General features: G+C 36.8%; 1 protein-coding gene across 2 annotated transcripts in view; it reads right to left on the bottom strand.

Moving 5' to 3' along the window:
- Positions 1-17,303, bottom strand: part of HTT (huntingtin) — a 78,848-nt gene that overhangs the window by 28,219 nt on the left and 33,326 nt on the right. For both annotated transcript variants that reach the window (XM_054064541.1, XM_054064542.1), the window contains 16 exons: positions 15,657-15,808; positions 15,046-15,248; positions 14,490-14,616; positions 13,657-13,784; positions 12,840-12,950; positions 12,227-12,304; positions 11,360-11,583; positions 10,713-10,791; positions 10,416-10,577; positions 9,452-9,507; positions 8,536-8,684; positions 7,810-7,946; positions 5,704-5,820; positions 3,797-3,919; positions 2,984-3,222; positions 1,514-1,656 (listed from right to left, as the gene is read on the bottom strand). In XM_054064541.1, coding sequence (XP_053920516.1) covers positions 1,514-1,656; positions 2,984-3,222; positions 3,797-3,919; positions 5,704-5,820; positions 7,810-7,946; positions 8,536-8,684; positions 9,452-9,507; positions 10,416-10,577; positions 10,713-10,791; positions 11,360-11,583; positions 12,227-12,304; positions 12,840-12,950; positions 13,657-13,784; positions 14,490-14,616; positions 15,046-15,248; positions 15,657-15,808 — 2,228 coding nt within the window. The remainder of the gene's footprint in view (positions 1-1,513; positions 1,657-2,983; positions 3,223-3,796; positions 3,920-5,703; positions 5,821-7,809; positions 7,947-8,535; positions 8,685-9,451; positions 9,508-10,415; positions 10,578-10,712; positions 10,792-11,359; positions 11,584-12,226; positions 12,305-12,839; positions 12,951-13,656; positions 13,785-14,489; positions 14,617-15,045; positions 15,249-15,656; positions 15,809-17,303) is intronic.

Genomic DNA, 17,303 nt, shown 5'->3' with positions numbered 1-17,303 from the left:
TCAGCACAGTTCCTGACAAGACTCTCAGTGTAGCTTGGAAGGCAGTCACTGCAGCAGAACTCACTGAGCTTTTCCTTTCCAGTATCCCACCTCTCATTGTGGAAGAACCCATTTCCCCCACTTCAATCATCAGCTTGATTTCCTGATTTCATTGGTCTGGGCTTGACACCATTTGATCAAGGACTCCAAAAAATTGTTACAATTTGTTTCAAATGTTTCTCCATGACAGCAATTAATAGTATATATACTGTAATAATTATTGTAACAGACACATGGGAAAAGAGAATTCTCACTGCCTACATCCCCACACCTGTGCCCTAAAGCGGTCTTTAAAGAAAGATCAAGGAAGGCTCTAGTAGCTATGACTATACTTAGTGCTTCAGCAAGAACCTAAGTTTGGGGACTCCATTTCTTAAGCCAAAGCTCTCCTCTGACAAGTCAAAAGAGAAAATATCCATCACAGCTGCACAAACTCTTGCTACATAATTCAATTGGTTTCCCGTTCTCTTTTCTACCTGTTACAGTCTGGTACCAATGATAGGAACAGAACTAAGGTTTTTTTCTCAAGAAAGGACTTTATAACTGAAATCTGTAGGAAGAGCTTAAAAATAAAAGATTAAAGGTTGTTGAGACACAATGGAGCACAGAACCATGTTAAATGTCTTTTTTGTTATTTGCATCTGCTAAGCAGTGAAATACTGTAATGTCATTTACACAGATGAGGCCATGGCAGAGTTCTGTCCCCCATATCTGTAAGTAAGTATGTGAAGAACTAGGGACTTGTGCCAAGACCTTTCAAATTGCAGCCAGCTACTGTAATCCAAGGTTGGATTTCAGCTACAGGGTGAAAATCTGAAGGTAAAAAGGACAGTCATATTAAAGAAAATGAAAGAAAGGGAAGATAGTCTTATTTTCCTAATAGTGGCACTAAGGAATCAGGCTAGGGACTAAGAAAGTGCCAGAGATTGGATCTCTAGCAGAAGACACATGAGGCATGCCCAAACCTGAAAGAAGTTTTAGAGCAGCTAGTTGGAACAATAACACCTTTCCTACTTTTCTGGGTTTGGTATTTGGTTGTTTGGGGTTTTTTTTGTAGGCTTTTATTAATTATGACATAGAATAGGAACATACCTTGTTGCGAGTGTGAACCAGTGGTCTGTAACTCAGTACTTTAAGCCTGGATATATCTACCAACTGCCAAACTGAGAACACCCATGACAATATAGCCACAGATTTGGAACACTTTGCGTTTTTAGACTGGAAAATTTTAGGCAGTTAAAAGGTGAGATGAAAGGTCATTGGTTACATTCTGTTCCACACAGAGAAGAAATGTGAAATACGTGCCCTCCATGCATGAGCACAAAGTTCAGGAAGTTTTTCATACTAAGTAGGATAGAATACCTTCAGCACGCACAAATCCCTTCTCAGTGGTTGAACACATTCAATGATTGTCTTGGAACTGGAAAGCCATGCTGACACTGCACGGAACACAAAGCACTGTGCAAAGTATTACCTGATTTGAAGATATGTATTAAGCACATAAGCAGTGTGCCTAGCTCCTGGCAGTAGAAAGTATGTTGCTGCTCATTCATGTCCACTTTCAATTGTTTGGTAACAATATCTTCCAGCAGAATGCCAACCAGCTGCAATAAGAACCTTGAAAAAACATGTATATAATCAACAGAAAACCTATCAACGTAACTCCTTTCAAAATAAGATGAGGTTTGCCTATGCAACTTTAAGTTTGAAAAATAAAAATAGGAAATCCTTATTCATTCATCCTAAACAGGATACTAATTTAAATGTTACAGAAATGGTTGGCCTAAAAAAATATGATGCTATAGACATGGAAAGATGATCACAAACACTTCAATAACTACATATTGGATCTCAGTTCAGCAAAAGTTGTGATAGCAAGCATACACTGGCCCTCCTCACTTACACAAGCAAATGTTCAAAACGCTATGGTGCATTTATAGTGGTTTGCAAAACCACACGATGGTTACTGCAGCTCAGCTGAGGAGGGTTAATTCAGCAAATCACAGTAAATCAGCTGTTTACACAATTCCATACCACACCTCCAGCCCCTTTTCCCTCTACCTGTCACCCTCATAGTGAGCCAAACGATAAGAAACAACAATTTATTCCTATCTGAAGTTCCATACTTGATAAACGTTCTTCTTTTTGAAAACAATCGCTATTTCAAGTGCTTCCCATGACATCAAAACATAACGCCTTAATGACAGACATTATGCTAACATAATACCATTGCCATCTTTCCATACTTCTTTTGCCTGAAATTTGCTGCCCTCTGAGGACATCAGCGTGGGAAGCTAAACTAGAAACAGGAAATGAAGAGCAGAACTAATTTAATAGATTTGAATCCATCTGCTGCCAAGGTTCTAGTACAGAACTTGGACTTCTACTAAGGGGATAACTCATCTTTCAGGCCCCACACAGCGAGAAGAAAAAGGTTAACCAGTTAAATTTTTAGACTGGATTTCAAGAAGTCCAAGATTCAACTATTTTAATAGGTCCATCAGATGCTCCGTTCGGCTCAAGAAGAGGCATCAGAAGAGTCCAACGCCCCTACTACAAATCGCTCATCTCCTCTGTCCATCTCCTTATCCCCTTCTCCACACACACTACTCCCACATCAACCTGTTAACAGACTTTCTTCCTACCAGATACATACATACTGAACAGGTGGAATGCATATTGAACAGGGGAACAGGTTGCCCAGGGAAGTTGTGGATGCCCCATCCCTGGGAGTGTTCTAGGCCAGGTTGGATGGGGCCTTGGGCAGCCTGATCTAGTGGGATGTCCCTACCCAGGCAGGGGGGCTGGAACTAGATGATCTTTAAGGTCCCTTCCAACCGTAACTATTCTATGACTCTATGACTATATACATATATAGCATAACGTATTTGTGATTTCTCAGAAATCTTAATCTTTCCTCCAAGTTATCCAACAGACAACATACCTAGAAAAAGTCTCTTCAGGCAGATATTTAGCCTGTTTAACCTCAGTGTGATCCTCTGGTTCAGCTACATTATTTTCTCCACATCTCAGTCTGTTAATTGCTTGACATGAAATCAAATACGGTGAGAAGGAAAGCTCTTGTATACGGGATAGAACGATGTCTTCAGTTGACTGTGAAATCAGAACTCTAAGGATAGCTAAAATTCCAGAAATCCATAGCTGGACAGTACTCACTGATGCCTAATACAAACACAAAAAGGCAGATTATTGGCACAGTGAATAAGCTTGACAGCTACCATGAGAACAGCACTTCGGAAGACACAAACATTTCATGTTTGTTTGATTCTCAAGTAGGTATGATATTACGCAACAGTTAATGAAAGCGTTTAATTTCAAACGTATTCAACACAACATAGGAATGCATTCAACTTGTCTAAAACAAGTCTTCAGAAAAGTTAACATAATCTTGACTGTAAAACCATTAAAAATACTTGCATAAGTGAAGAGCGTGATTTACCTATAAAATTGCATTCTAGAATTTATAACATTCTCTACCTTCCTGACCCTCAACATAAAATATGAAGGTAAGTAATCCATAAGCACAATGTTCCTGTAAAAAGTGCTTCAAGCTTTTCTTATTGGTTCTAATGAATTCTTTCCAATCTGTTAACAACACATGGCAAAATATGAAATATAAACACATGCTGCTTTGTTTTGCATGAAAGACAACAGATTCTCTCTTGCCTGGAAACAATCACTTTTACCACTTATGTGGAAATACTTCACCTGCTTTAGCAGGTTCCCAGTTGCTTACCATTGTTTTAGGTGTAACAAACATACTCCTTAAAAGCATGTCCACAGGGCGAAGGGATGAAGGAGCCAGAATTTCAAACAAAGTATTCAGTACTCCCAGAGCATCATGAGAGTCTATGTGCATCTACAGCAGAAAAACACAAAATTAATTTGCAACTGTCCAAAAAGGCAACTGGAACACAAAATCACTGTTTCCACATTTTAAACATCTCTATAACAAACTGTGCATAATAAAACTTTGCTTTACAAAAATTTAAAGCAATCAAAATCTGTGAAAGGTAAAAGAAAGCTTCATTGCATGCCTTCCTACAAAAGGAGTTTGAAATTCTACCACATCAAATTCAATATACATACCCCATATATTTTATTAAGAAAAACATGCCATATTCAGATAACATGACCAAAAGACTGATTTGTCATAAAATTTAAAATTTTTTCTGCTCCCCGCATATCCTACCAGGCATATTTATAGAAAGCAACACTGTACGTGAATAAACTTAGGTGGATAATTAGGAGAAAAACATTACTAATCATCAGATCAGTCAACAGCTAAGCAGTACTACTCAACAGCAACAGAGGTAGGACACCTGATCAGTTTTTTTAGCCAAATTATGAACAATCAACTGCAAAATGCAAAGGAGTGGACTCAAAATCCGGATGGTTCTCTCTTGCCTAAATAATTTGATAGTTGAGCATGTGCAAAGATTCATACAAAACAAAGGGTATTTTAAACTGAATGCATTTTAGCTTTGCTCAAAACCTGTTGTCTAATTTGCAGTATCGCCCATTCTCGATAACCATGAGATTGCACGGGAGGAGTGATCTGACATCACAGACTTAAGAACATTAAGGGCACAATTCCACTAGGCCTACTTTTATCCTTGAACTAAGAATTCCAGGAAAGCTGTATCAAAGACAAGTCCTCTGTTGCTTAGGGAGCAGCACTAAAAATCTTTCCCCTAAAATAAGTCATCTTTTCTTCCAGATACAAAGGGCCTATCCTTCCTCCCCAGTGTGGAATCCAGTAATACTGAGATACGCATACACTGGAAGGAATCCAGCAGAATGCTGCACGGATGGTTACAGGCTTGGAGCATCTGTTGTACAAGAGGCAGATGAGATTGTTCAGTCTGGAGAGGGCACAGAGGGATCTTTGTCAATGTGCACAAGTTGACACTCCCCTGACTGGGGAGGCCAAGGGGAGGAGACAATGCACGTACAGAAGAGAAAGGCAGAATCTTTTTTGTGGTATCCAGTACGAAGACGAAAGGCAGTTGTCAAAAGTTGAAATACAAGAAATTCCATTTTAAATACCCTTTTTATATATGCATTTGGGTTTTGCCTGTGAGGATGCTTAGACACTGGAAGAGATTGCCTGGAGAGGTTATGGAGGTTTCCTCCCTGGAGACTGTCAAAACTTGACCGAACATGGTACAAAGCAACCTGCTTTGGGGAGAAGGCAATATCTAGAGATCTGTTTCAAGCTCAACTATTTAACGATTCTGTAATTTACTAATGCAGTTTTGGACTATGCCTTTTCCTTCTTATCACTAAGAAAAAATGAAACTAGGCACACTACAATTACAAAAAACTAATTTCAACATTCTACAAATACAGGAGAACCTTCACACCATTTAATAAATGCCCTGATATAATCATGTATATAAAAAAGTATCTAGAAACAGCCTTGAAGATAATGCACATGCACACGCATTTAAATATGACCTTTACCATTTCAAAGACTTGGTTTACCCTGCAGTAATTTTTTTTTCCAGATCTGGCAACCACACTTTCAAGAAAATCTGTCTTCATATAAAAATAAAACACAATATTCAAAGTAATTATTGATACATACATTATAACAATTATTTTAAAGGTTTATAAATTTTAAGAAAATCATATAACAACCTGTTGCTTTGCAAGCATTGGAAGAATAATGTCAGCTATCTGCCGGGACAATCTTTTCCATTTGTCTTCATTTTCTTTATGACACTGTTGCAACACTAAGATGAACATTTCTAGCACCTGGGGAAAATCCAAAAGAATGCAGGTAAACACCCATAACTAACAGGAGACATTTAAGTAATACCACAGTGGGAAAAATATTTACTGTTTCATCCATCTGCCAAAAAGCAAAAAAGAAAAGAAAATCCATGTGAAAAATCATACCAATATTTTTAAAACCCCATTTTCAGGTTAAAAGCTTGTTCTTCTTATTTTTTTATTTTTACGAACTAGAAAAAATGCTTTCTTGGTCCTTTCAATACGACATTTCTGAAAAGACTACTCGAACAACTGGAAAAGTGATAGTAAATATAACTGCCACACACCACATAACAAAAAGGAGATGATGGAAGAGAGCAATTTCCCATATGTGTACTTTTCTCTTTAGCTCAAAGTTTAAATTTGGCCAAGAAAACAGAATAGACGGTTCTATGGAGCTCATTCACCTGAGATATATCACTTTCATGTGAAAGTGTACAGGAAAACACATCACAGAGCACACCGACAGCAAGGATCACTGTAGGCGCCAAATGCATTACCAGTTTGAGGACTAGAGAAGCCACTTTCAAGGCTAGGCAGGTCAAAGACACGGCAAGCAGGAACTTTAATATATAGACTGGGAAGTGGGACAGAAGATCCTCATTCACAGAACTAACACAGAGTACTTAAAAGAAATTTGAGTAGTTCCGATCCAGAAACAAAACAAAAATAGAGAAAGAAAGATCACCAGGCGATGTTCTTCCTAAAAAGCCTTCTCATGAGAGAGGAGATAAGAGTGATTCTGGTCTGAATGACTTGAACTCTGGAGTTCTGTGGATGGTAGCTACAGTTGGAACAGAAAAAACTTAAACCTTGCAGCTCTTGGAGCCTCTGAAATTACAGAGACACCACTGCAGAACATCCAGCCACAGTTAGGAAACAACAGAGCTGCCCAGGGGTTAGCTTATAAGTACTGCACCGCCAAAACAGTACTCAATAAGAACTACAAATGGGATAGTGTGGGAAGAGCAGTGCATGGGTGGTCTTTAATAGGTTAAGTGTGTCAGAAGGGGATATGTTAGGAATTGCAGTACCTTATGTAACACAAAGTTATTCACTATTTCACATCATGTGTCTACAGCATGTCATTTCATATAGTTATATTAGTCATTTTATGATTATAAAACTACAAATTCAAAAGAAAATGTGGATACACAAAATTACCCCAATCTGAACATGCAGTTCTAACAAGTTATTTTGACAAGATGTAATGCCTTTTCTTCCCAACTATTCTCAGAAAATACATTGCTTATATTAGCATACACTAGAACTGCATTTTCACATGATGAAAGGAAAAGCACACTAAGTTTGTTAAGCACCTGAATAAGAAATAAGATTCCATGTTAATTATGTCACTTCTCTTCAAATTACTTTCATGTTTTTCTTCAATATACTTTGTTTAAAAGAAAGTCATTCTTACACTCCTACAAGGCAGAAACATGTTTTCTAGACCCATGAGGTCTGGGGCAAAGTAAGTGCTAGAAGCTGTCTAACTACCAATTTCATCACCTTATTCAAATTCATATATTAAAATGTTATTGAAGACATTACTATTATACAGTAATACCTAAATCAACTCTATCCTGTCCTCTCTTCCAATTCTACCACTAGTCTTTTAAGTTCCTTGAATTTTAATTTATTACAACTCTTCTACTAACCTTCTGTTCATTCCATCTGCAACACAACCAAGATCACGATCCTAACTAGAGCTTTTCAGTGCTTTGTTACCTAGGCTTGACCACAAAATTCCACAGACACATTATTTGACTTGAAATATCGATTTGTAGTGCTGATCCTTTTTCCTACACGCTAAAATTTTGCCTACTCTCTCTATATGGAAACATCATACGGAGTCCAGCTATGCAAGCTTTGTACACAAAAATCATTAATATTGCCCGAGGCATTTTTAGCAGCCAAAGTAAGGTAACCCTTTTCTAGACCATAAAGAGGGCCACTTTGGCCGTCTCTTACCTGATGGTACTGAATAAGTCTTAGCAGCATTGACACTACCACTTCCTTTTGTGTTTCCAACTCTTTTCCAGCATCAGCTTTATTTGTTCCTCTTAACACAAAGAGGTCATGAACAATGGGTTGCAGAGCTGGTATTGCTGAAATGAGATTTGTTTGTTTTAGCATCAGACGCATCACTCCTGAACAGTGAGTTTTTGCTATAACAGTTTAGCTACTAGAAGTAAACTGTGGTTCAGTTTATTAAAAGGTTTTACGCCTTAAAAAACCTCCCGAACTTATCATGCATAATGATGTCTTTCTACTTCTAGTAAAAAAAATTAAATTATGAACACACTAGGCTATTCTCACAGAGGTAAAAGAGATATTTTTGTAAAGTATTTATTAGCAGAATCACTGGAAGGTATGAGAGATGCTTCTACTAGAAGGCTGTAAGTGGAGGCGAAGGAAATAAAAGGTAAAATCAAAGCCTTTGAAGTACTGCTACATCATGAACTTATTGCCCGATAAAGTTTCAAATCTAAGATTTGTTGCTATTAGGTACTACGCAAAAACTTCCTGAAGAAATTGAGACTTACTCAACGTATTGAAAATTGAAAAGTTAGTGTCTTCTGGAACAATCAGTATGACTTCAGTTTTATGTCACTTAGTATTCAATACGGGTTTTATTGCTGAACTACTAATATTAGTGTCAGTGCCTTTTTTAATTTTCTTTTTTTCTTTAATTACCATGTGTAACAGCTTTCCTCCCACTGGCCATGATACCATCACACAGCTGAATTATCTTAGGAATCCCGATTATCTGTTTGGAATGATACCGCTCATAAGACAGCAACACCAGGAAAAAAAAGATATTGGGAATGATTGCTTCAGACTCCCTGAAAACAAAAAAATTAAAAGGTCAAGTTTGAATTGCACAAGTTTTCAAGAAAAATTGTTTTCAAGACAGTTTTTTACAGAATGTGTTGTTCTGCTTTCACACAGTATTACTAAATTTTTGTGCTGTTCTTTACTATGGGTTTTTTCCCAAAGTATTTTTTTCAAGCTTTGACTATTACATAGTCATTAATATTACAACGCACTCTCTAATGGACATGAAACACATTGGAGTATTTATGTAGAAGACCCACAGAGCAAAAATCCCACTTATCTTTTCAGACAAACAAGTGTGAGAAAAAACAGAAACAGCTGATGGTAAAAATTCCACTGCATTGCTTCTGACCTAATGGGTGCTACACAAAATGTACCAGACGATCAGAATACAAATTGATTCACATTGGATCTGTAAGAGGAAGAAGCAGCTTTCACTTCAGCAACTGAATTCTAGCCATGAAGTTCTGATTCCTGAAAGCACAGCTTTGGAGCAGACCCAAATGAATGGTTTTACAACACCAAATGGAAAAAGAAACAGCACAACACAGATTAGGGGTTTTTTTCCATGCTACTTCACGATTTCTTCAGCCACGTGGAACCAAATTATCTGACAGGGCTACCACTGGAGCCAGAGAATAAACAAGGACATTGCCCAGAAGGTAACTATCCTTTTCTCATAAGGCAGAAGTAACTAGCAAAACTAATCAGTACGTGTTTCAGAATACGACAGTTAAAATCTGCACTGTTCAAAGGATGTCCGCCGATTTCATACCTGAACTGTCCTACTTCAATGTATTCAAACTGCTTTAGCACAAATCCAATAAACACCTAAAGAGAGAATAAAGTATAACAGATACAGATACATTAATTCCCATTTGAAATCATTTTGACAGTTATGAAAGTCAGTGTTTTGGAAGGAGAGAAAGGAAAACAGGCAATAAAAATCATTTATGCTTATATTCAAATATGTTCCCTCTACATTTACAGAAGATCATGAAAATCTTACTGATGTTCATGCTAACTGTAATAAACTCATGTCATATTTTACCTACAGTCTATATCTATATTTTTAAGCGTAAACTTCTCCTGGCTCACGTAATGCACTATTTGAGGCATTACAGTCAAGAAGTTAAGAATAAATGTAGCTTTAAACAAATGAAGATAAAATCCAAAGTATTCAATGCATTAAAAAGATTTATCTGTGTACACATTTACAGGAAAGCTAGGTACTGCAACTCATACTAGTTTATAAACCACAAAATACTGCAGTAAATAAGACACTTATTATACGTTACAAATTTAGTGCTTATATGGACAATCACACAGAATAGTGTATTTGCCACTAGCTCTACCCTGCCATTAAAATCAAATAATGTTTCTCAACCATGATGTTCATTATCAGTCATATAGAAGTCCACACTCTCAATATAGAGAGAAGGTGTGTCTATTTTTAATAAGTTTTACTTATCAACATCGATTGTATTGTTCACATCTTATTAATAAAGTCCATCTGATGAACGGTTCTTAAATAGTTGTTGCAGAATGTAGGAAGTCATTTATATGCAATAGAAAAACAGAAATCTGAAGCTCCTCAGGAGAGGGATTGAGCCTCACTTTCCTTTAAATCTTTGTTTTCACCTACAGTACCATAAATAGTTTCTTGCAAGTATTTTTGCTATAAATATTGAGTCTGCCAGTCTACTTAATAAAATTGGCAAAAATAGTGAGGTACCAACCTGATCCGAATCCAGAAGACAGTAGTTAACTCGTAGCTGAACCAGTTGAGCAAGCAAGTCTAACACTTGTCTCTGCAGCTGTACTGACGTCGTCGTAGTATATTGTTTCAATGCTTTTATGACAAGGGGTTCAAACAAACGAATGTGACTGTGAATAGCATTCTGTAACAGAGAGATTTTAAAAGTAATCTACTGTCTGAACAGGTCTCTGATTCAAAACCAAATTACATTTTCAAAGGAAGAAGAATGTTTTCAGTCTAAGGTACAGCTCTTTCAGGAGTACATAGATACAAGTACCTTATCAGCACGATGTTTTGCTGCACTGGTAATGCTAGTTTTCAGCTGTGTAGAAACTTTTTGCAGCACATCAAACCATCTGTCATAAAAGAAACAAAAATCCTCATACACGTAAAAAAAATGTAGGGTCTAACACTCCCCTTCTTTTAAATGAATACTGTTTTACCAATGCCAACATTTCATTATCTACTTAACCTTAGTAAAACAAAACACCAGAGACAACCCACAGCACATTTGGATTGGATCACACAGATTTGAGGAAAACACACATCCAGTAGAGAAAGAATTCCTAGTCTTTGCTTAGTAATCCTTCTGCCTTTCCTGTAAGGCTACTATTTCATTAATTTGGTAATTACAGCAAACCGTTTTGAATACAAGCATTTAAAACTATTATGTTTAAAAAACAACTTTAGTGATACCCATTTTCATGATTTAGCTTTGATTTGGAAAACACATTAGTGATATCAATCTAGTGTTGCATTCCAGAACTTGCTAGCAAGACAAACTACTCACTTATTTCTTGTAGACATAAGCAAATACACAATACTGTAATTTCAAGTTACTTAGCTCCCCTATCATACTTGCATTTATGAAAAACAATAAAGACATTCTAGTTCAAGTTAATGTCATAAGGGAAGAAAAGTTACCCTGAAGCATCATGTTCCTGCTCAGCCTGAACCATGTTCCTGAGACTAGCATCAGCGAGGGCCTGTGTAAAATGTGTATACGGTGCCATGAAGCAATAATGATAGAGACCAGGTCTCAAATTGGAAGAACCTAAGCGTTGAGCTTTGCCTTGAGCTTTATTGGGGTTTGAAGACAAGCCATCGTACTGAGAAGCCAGATTTGTCCCAAACAATGTTTTCAATAACTAGAGAAGAGAATTGGAAGGAAAAAAAGAAAGTTAACATTGCAGGAAAAGAGACTTGACTCCTCATGGCCCCAAAGGGCTTAAGAGGAAAGGTCAAAGTGCAAACTGTGGGTCATGTAGTCAATTACAAGACAGAAAAAGGCTGGAAAAAAGAAACAACCTACATCTGAAGCAAGAAGATACGATTGATTTTTGTATGTGAAGCTATTTCCATGTGACAACTCAAAGAAGTCTACTGAAGCTCACCACCCACCAAACATAAGCTTTGACGACTTGAACCCAAAAGTTTAATTGGAGGCCTGCAAGAATCCATAAGTAAGGCAGTTCTTCACCTTCTAGTTTTTTGATGGAGTAAACCGGCTACAGAGCACATTTTGGAAGGCAAAACCCAAACTTGTTTTCTGAGCATAAGCTAAAAAAGTTCCTTGAACTAAAAGCAGTTCAAGAAGAAATTATATTTTTCAGAGGGTATCAAGTTTCAAAACAAGTTATGAAAATTAAAGAAAAGGTTCCTTTTGCTCCACCTGGGCTACAGTTTCTCACATCACTTCCTTTAAAAAGAATGGCCAGTCTTAGCATCCAATTGACAATCACAGGACATCAGAATTAATCTTCCTGTAACACACAAACATTACCTCCTTACCTGCTGCACACAAACTGTTGCCATTGTTGGTTCTCTGTTGAAACATGATTTTAGGTATCCCAAAATTTCTTCTACACACTAGAAAAGCAGAAAAACAAGTTTTACTATGAAAACTGGACAACAGCACAGTTTTTTCACTTTTACTAAATAGAACTACACCAATTTGAGGAAAATATATAAGGAAATAAAAATGTAAGATCTGCCTCCTAGTTATAAAATACCACAATGCTTGATACCACAGTTAACAAGAAAAACTATAAAGACATGGGAGAGGAAGGAGAACAGTACACCTCTTGATACTGTGCATATTTAAAATGATTAAACATATAAATATAGTAAGAACAACATTTTGCCGGGAAGAAAAAATCTCCACATGAAACTTAAACAGTAAAATAATTATTCCAGTTTTCAACAGCAACAACTTAATTCAGAAAATCTGCTTTAGCACTTTACTCAACAGTGTGGCACCACAATGCTTCTAGGACTACTGTCTTTCTCAATGGCACCAATTTAAAAATCAATGATACGTGTTTTTTCCCAGTATGGACCACAGATACTGTACAACTTAACTACAAAAAAAAAAAAAACAAAAAAAAAACCACAAATCTGATACCTTTCCAATATCTTGAAGAGTAGCAAGTTCCAAGATTTGAGACAGAACATCTAAGGCAGATCGTAAGAAACATCCAAACTTTTCATTACTATTCTGGAGATCCAAAGTAACCTGGTCCCAAAAAGTAAAACCACATTTTTTCTTAACATTTATTTGACAAGGACATAACAATTACAGAAAGAAGTGGGTATCAACACAAAATGATCTTTTGCCTAAAATTTCAGCATAGTACAATCAACACTACTGACAGCTTCGACTCACTTATGAATTGTTGGAAAGGTAGGACTTTGACTAAGAAAAAGAAGGGGATCATCTAGCTTGAGGAAGTTGCAGCATCCGGGAAGGCAGCATATGTTCATAAGTAATGAAAAAGGCACAACATATTTCTCAGAAACACAGCAGAAGTAGCAAGAATACACCTCTGAAGTGTACAAATCAGATTACTAAGTCCCTAGGGAATACACCTTCTATTACCTGAACTAAAGAGGAAAAAATTTGCCCATCCTGGAATAAACTGCGGAGAGAACAGACACTGGGATCCATTCCGCACTGCCAAGCCAGTGAAGGGCCATTCGGTATCAGCATTAGTGACAGCACAGAAACAAGCAACAGGGTGACAATGCCTATCAGGCGGTTTTGTTCTCTTGTTCTTTGTTTTACTGATGGTGGTTGTGATTTTCTCATTTCTTTTTCTTCTTTATAAACTGTTTACACAGGCAAACAAGCAGGTCTTGATACAGGTAGAGCCATGTTTAAAAGAAACACCGAGTGGTTGCCCATCTACATTCTACTTCAATCAAATGCTATCACGTAGTACCTTATAATTAGCATGGGTTGCTTTCAAGACATCGTACAACTTCAGATACGATGGAAGATGATAAAAGCTTCCTACTGAAGATGATTTACTTGTTGAAACGGGTCCAGTAGCATCAGTTTGCCTAGCAGCTTAAAAATATATCACAGATCAGAACAGGATACTTTTGCTAGGGTGGTCATGACACATATACTCAACGTTATTTACCATTTTTGAATTACTAGACAGTATGAATTTATCAATCCACGTGGATATTTTAAATTGTAAAAACTATGCTGTACAACTAGGAAATGAACTAGCACTCCAAGAAACTAGTCCTCTGAGATAACAGAAATTAAGCCAGAGGGCTTTTTATTGAAGTACAATTTATAAAAAAAAAAAAAAAAAAAAAATCAAACAAAACCCCCCATTTCCTTCATTCATTACTAAGAAAAACAACCTTTCAAGATTCGAGATTCAAGAGTCTTGTTTCCAAGAGCAAGGTAAGCTACTCCTACCAGAAGCTACAAAGCAACTTTCAAACTTGAAGTAAAACATATGCAAAAATTACATCTTCATTTATTTACTGGTTGAGTAGATTCAGAAAAAACATGACGAAAAGAAATACCTTGCTTCTCAAAAGTACAGTTAATTTTCATAAAAACCAAACCAGCAAAGGAGCCCCCACCCACAGGCACCTTTCCTGCAAGGCAGTGCAGTCCAACAGTAGGTCTGCCAACCTTTTGAACTAAAACTTCAGAAAACAAGTTACTTCATTTTATTTTTTCTCTCTATGCCATAACCATACTTAGATGGGGGTGGTAGGTGGGAGGATGAATAGGAGTATACGTGCTTACCTGGACTTGCTTCACCACCCTTTTTAGGGCTCATTGGCACAGATGCCTGTTCAACAGACTCCCTCTCCTTCCCCTTCCTCCGAATTGGACTAAGAGAAGGTGGGTTTGTGAGAGAAGGTAATGCTGCCTAAAATTAAAAAGTTTATTAATTTCACATGCACAAGTATTTTTCCTTCTTCTACACAAATACAAACATATTCACCTTTTCTCCAAACTCCTCTTTATTTGACTGTCACATAAAATGCCTCAACTCTCAAGTTCAGGAAATTAATTTCCTGAGTGAAAAGGAGTAGGCTTAACATATTCCCTACTTTCTTTCTCAGCTTCCTCATAAGCTGATGAAATGGAATTAAGAGTTCAATGACTAAAGTTCCTGTTGAATCCAGATAACAGAGTGCTAAAAAAAGTTTTTGTTACTTGCTTTCCTACATATAGTACAGCCGTGTTATCAAGCTATTCAATAGCTACCTGTATTACCTCTAAAATGCTGATGCCTGAAGAGTTCTCTATCACAGATTATTTAAGTCACACAATTTCATTTATTATTAATACCTACCTTTACTGCTGGGCCAGGAGCAAGATCATCCATTACATGAGCACAAATGTTAATGACCTTCAGCAGATGAGCAAAGAGCTGCTCTACTAAAGTAACAAGAGTTCGATCCGCCAGAGCCGGCCAGGGTTCCTCCTGCTTTGCAGCACCTTGGTTTGAATCTTCTTCAGCACTCCAGGGATTCTTTAAGCATTTGGGAGCACTTGCTGCAACAAGAATCACATTATTTAAACAAGGTAAAAACTTGGAATGTATGAGAAAATTTTAGATACCTATCATCTCTGTATGAACAGAAATTCAAATATGGAAAAGAGAGACTATATTTTTAAAACCAGCAGTTAGGTGCATAGTTTTAAACAACAAATAATATTATTTTTTTGTGCTCAGCCTTTACTAAGAATATTGCACATTCTCTTTGGCAGTTAGAGGAAATATACTCGGAGGAACTGTTTTCCAACATCCTAGGAGCAAGAAGTCCCTTCTTTATTTTTTTTGCTCAATCTCGCAAGTCTCGTGTGCAATCAGAATAGGGTGAGATATGGGCCTTCTGATGCTAATGGTAAAAATTAACAAGAAAAAAAGTTAACAATCCTGCTTTTCTTGCTCTGCCCTACCTGCAAGCAAGTTCCCAGTCAAAATCAAAGCATCCTGATGTGCAGAGAGGTCCAGTGGGAACCACGCTGATGAAAGGAGAGACAGGACCATGCCAGCCATTCCAATGGTGCAGCCCTTCTGAGCTTCATCTGATGGACTTGGCTCGGAAACACTGGAAGATAAATTCTGGAATGTCACGGATTTTCTTCCTCCTTTTAGTAAGTTTACAGTCTTAAGAAAACTAACAATTAAGTTACTGCTAATATAAAAAAACAAACAACCTAGTACTACAGGAATATACATTTAACAGTCAAGTAGGACTTCAAACATTGGCAGCAGAGACCTCACAATAATTTGTATTCTGTTCCTTTTTTCTTTTTAAAAATAGCAAATATCAAAGCTGCTAGTGACATCTACTGATAAACTGAAGAATTCTGTATTTAATTGCTATCTAATATGGTCCCGAACTATCTCCAGCTAAAAGTTCCGCACATATGCAAGGTAGGGATGGGAGACATAAGCATAATATTGCAACATATCAAGGTATTGTTTTAAAGTTACAAGAAGTAAACAATTGTAATCTATCAAATCATTTAGATTTTTGGGTAGACTCTATCCAACATTGTAATCCGCTGCTGAATCCCATACTTTCCTTTACAACAATCTTAAAACCACATTTTCCCTCACAACTCAAGATTGAAAAAGAGCAGCCAGAGATTACAGAAAGATTTGTCAGAATACTATGTGAACTACACACAATTTAAAGTCGTAAGACCTGCACAATACTACTAACTTACTTTCAGTAAAAGACTTCATGTAACCTCTAAATAAGGATTCTTTCAGGATTTTTTAATTAAAAAAGGGAAGAAACTTCTCATGCAGTCACTCTGGCCTAATACAACTGGAGCAATTTCAAAAAATAAATTTCAACTAAGCATAGCTGATCTTTTGACAAAGCTACACAGGTAATTACAGAGCCTTCCTTTTTATTTTATTTGAAAGTACTTTCATATGCAAGTGTTGTTCACATATATACAGTTAGAAACCCATGAATTAACCCATGTCAAGTTGTAGGGAGTTGGAATGCAGCAATTCTAGTGCATTTTTTAATTATAAGAATAACAGTAGTTAAGATAGAAAAAAAAATTGAAAAAATTCTCATGTTATTATCCACTTTATTATATCCTTTTCATCCAGAACAATAAACATTCTTGTCATTTCCCAAAAACAAAATTAGTATGAACATGGGCTAAAAATTTGGAAAGAAGGAATTAGAGGGAAGGGCAAAGGCTACGTCACTGCATCACTGATGAATATTAGATGCATCTTAAAAATAGCAGTTCTCAAGGTGGGTAGAGCAGAAGACACACTGTTGTGATTCTGCAATGATTTTATTTTCCAGATAAGTATTCCTCACATCCTAATCTACTTAAATTGTTTAAAGTGGACCTGTAACTCAAAAGACATCTTTTAGAATGCATATGCAGAGTATGTCCCACTTGTGGCCAGCAATGGAAGAAAAAGCTTACTGGTAAGAAAACTGGCTGGGGAATGTAGGGGTTCTGTTGTTGTTGTTGTAGTTCTGGGGTTTGTTTTGCTTTTGAAATGAGATAAAATTTTGCAAGAGTTTCAGGATACCAGAAGTGCAAAATAAGAGCAGAGACAAC

Source organism: Cuculus canorus, chromosome 4 (genome assembly GCF_017976375.1).
Source record: "Cuculus canorus isolate bCucCan1 chromosome 4, bCucCan1.pri, whole genome shotgun sequence".
NCBI lineage: Eukaryota > Metazoa > Chordata > Aves > Cuculiformes > Cuculidae > Cuculus > Cuculus canorus.
The sequence above is the reverse complement of the archived record's forward strand: the minus strand, read 5'-3'. Positions and strand labels throughout refer to the sequence as shown.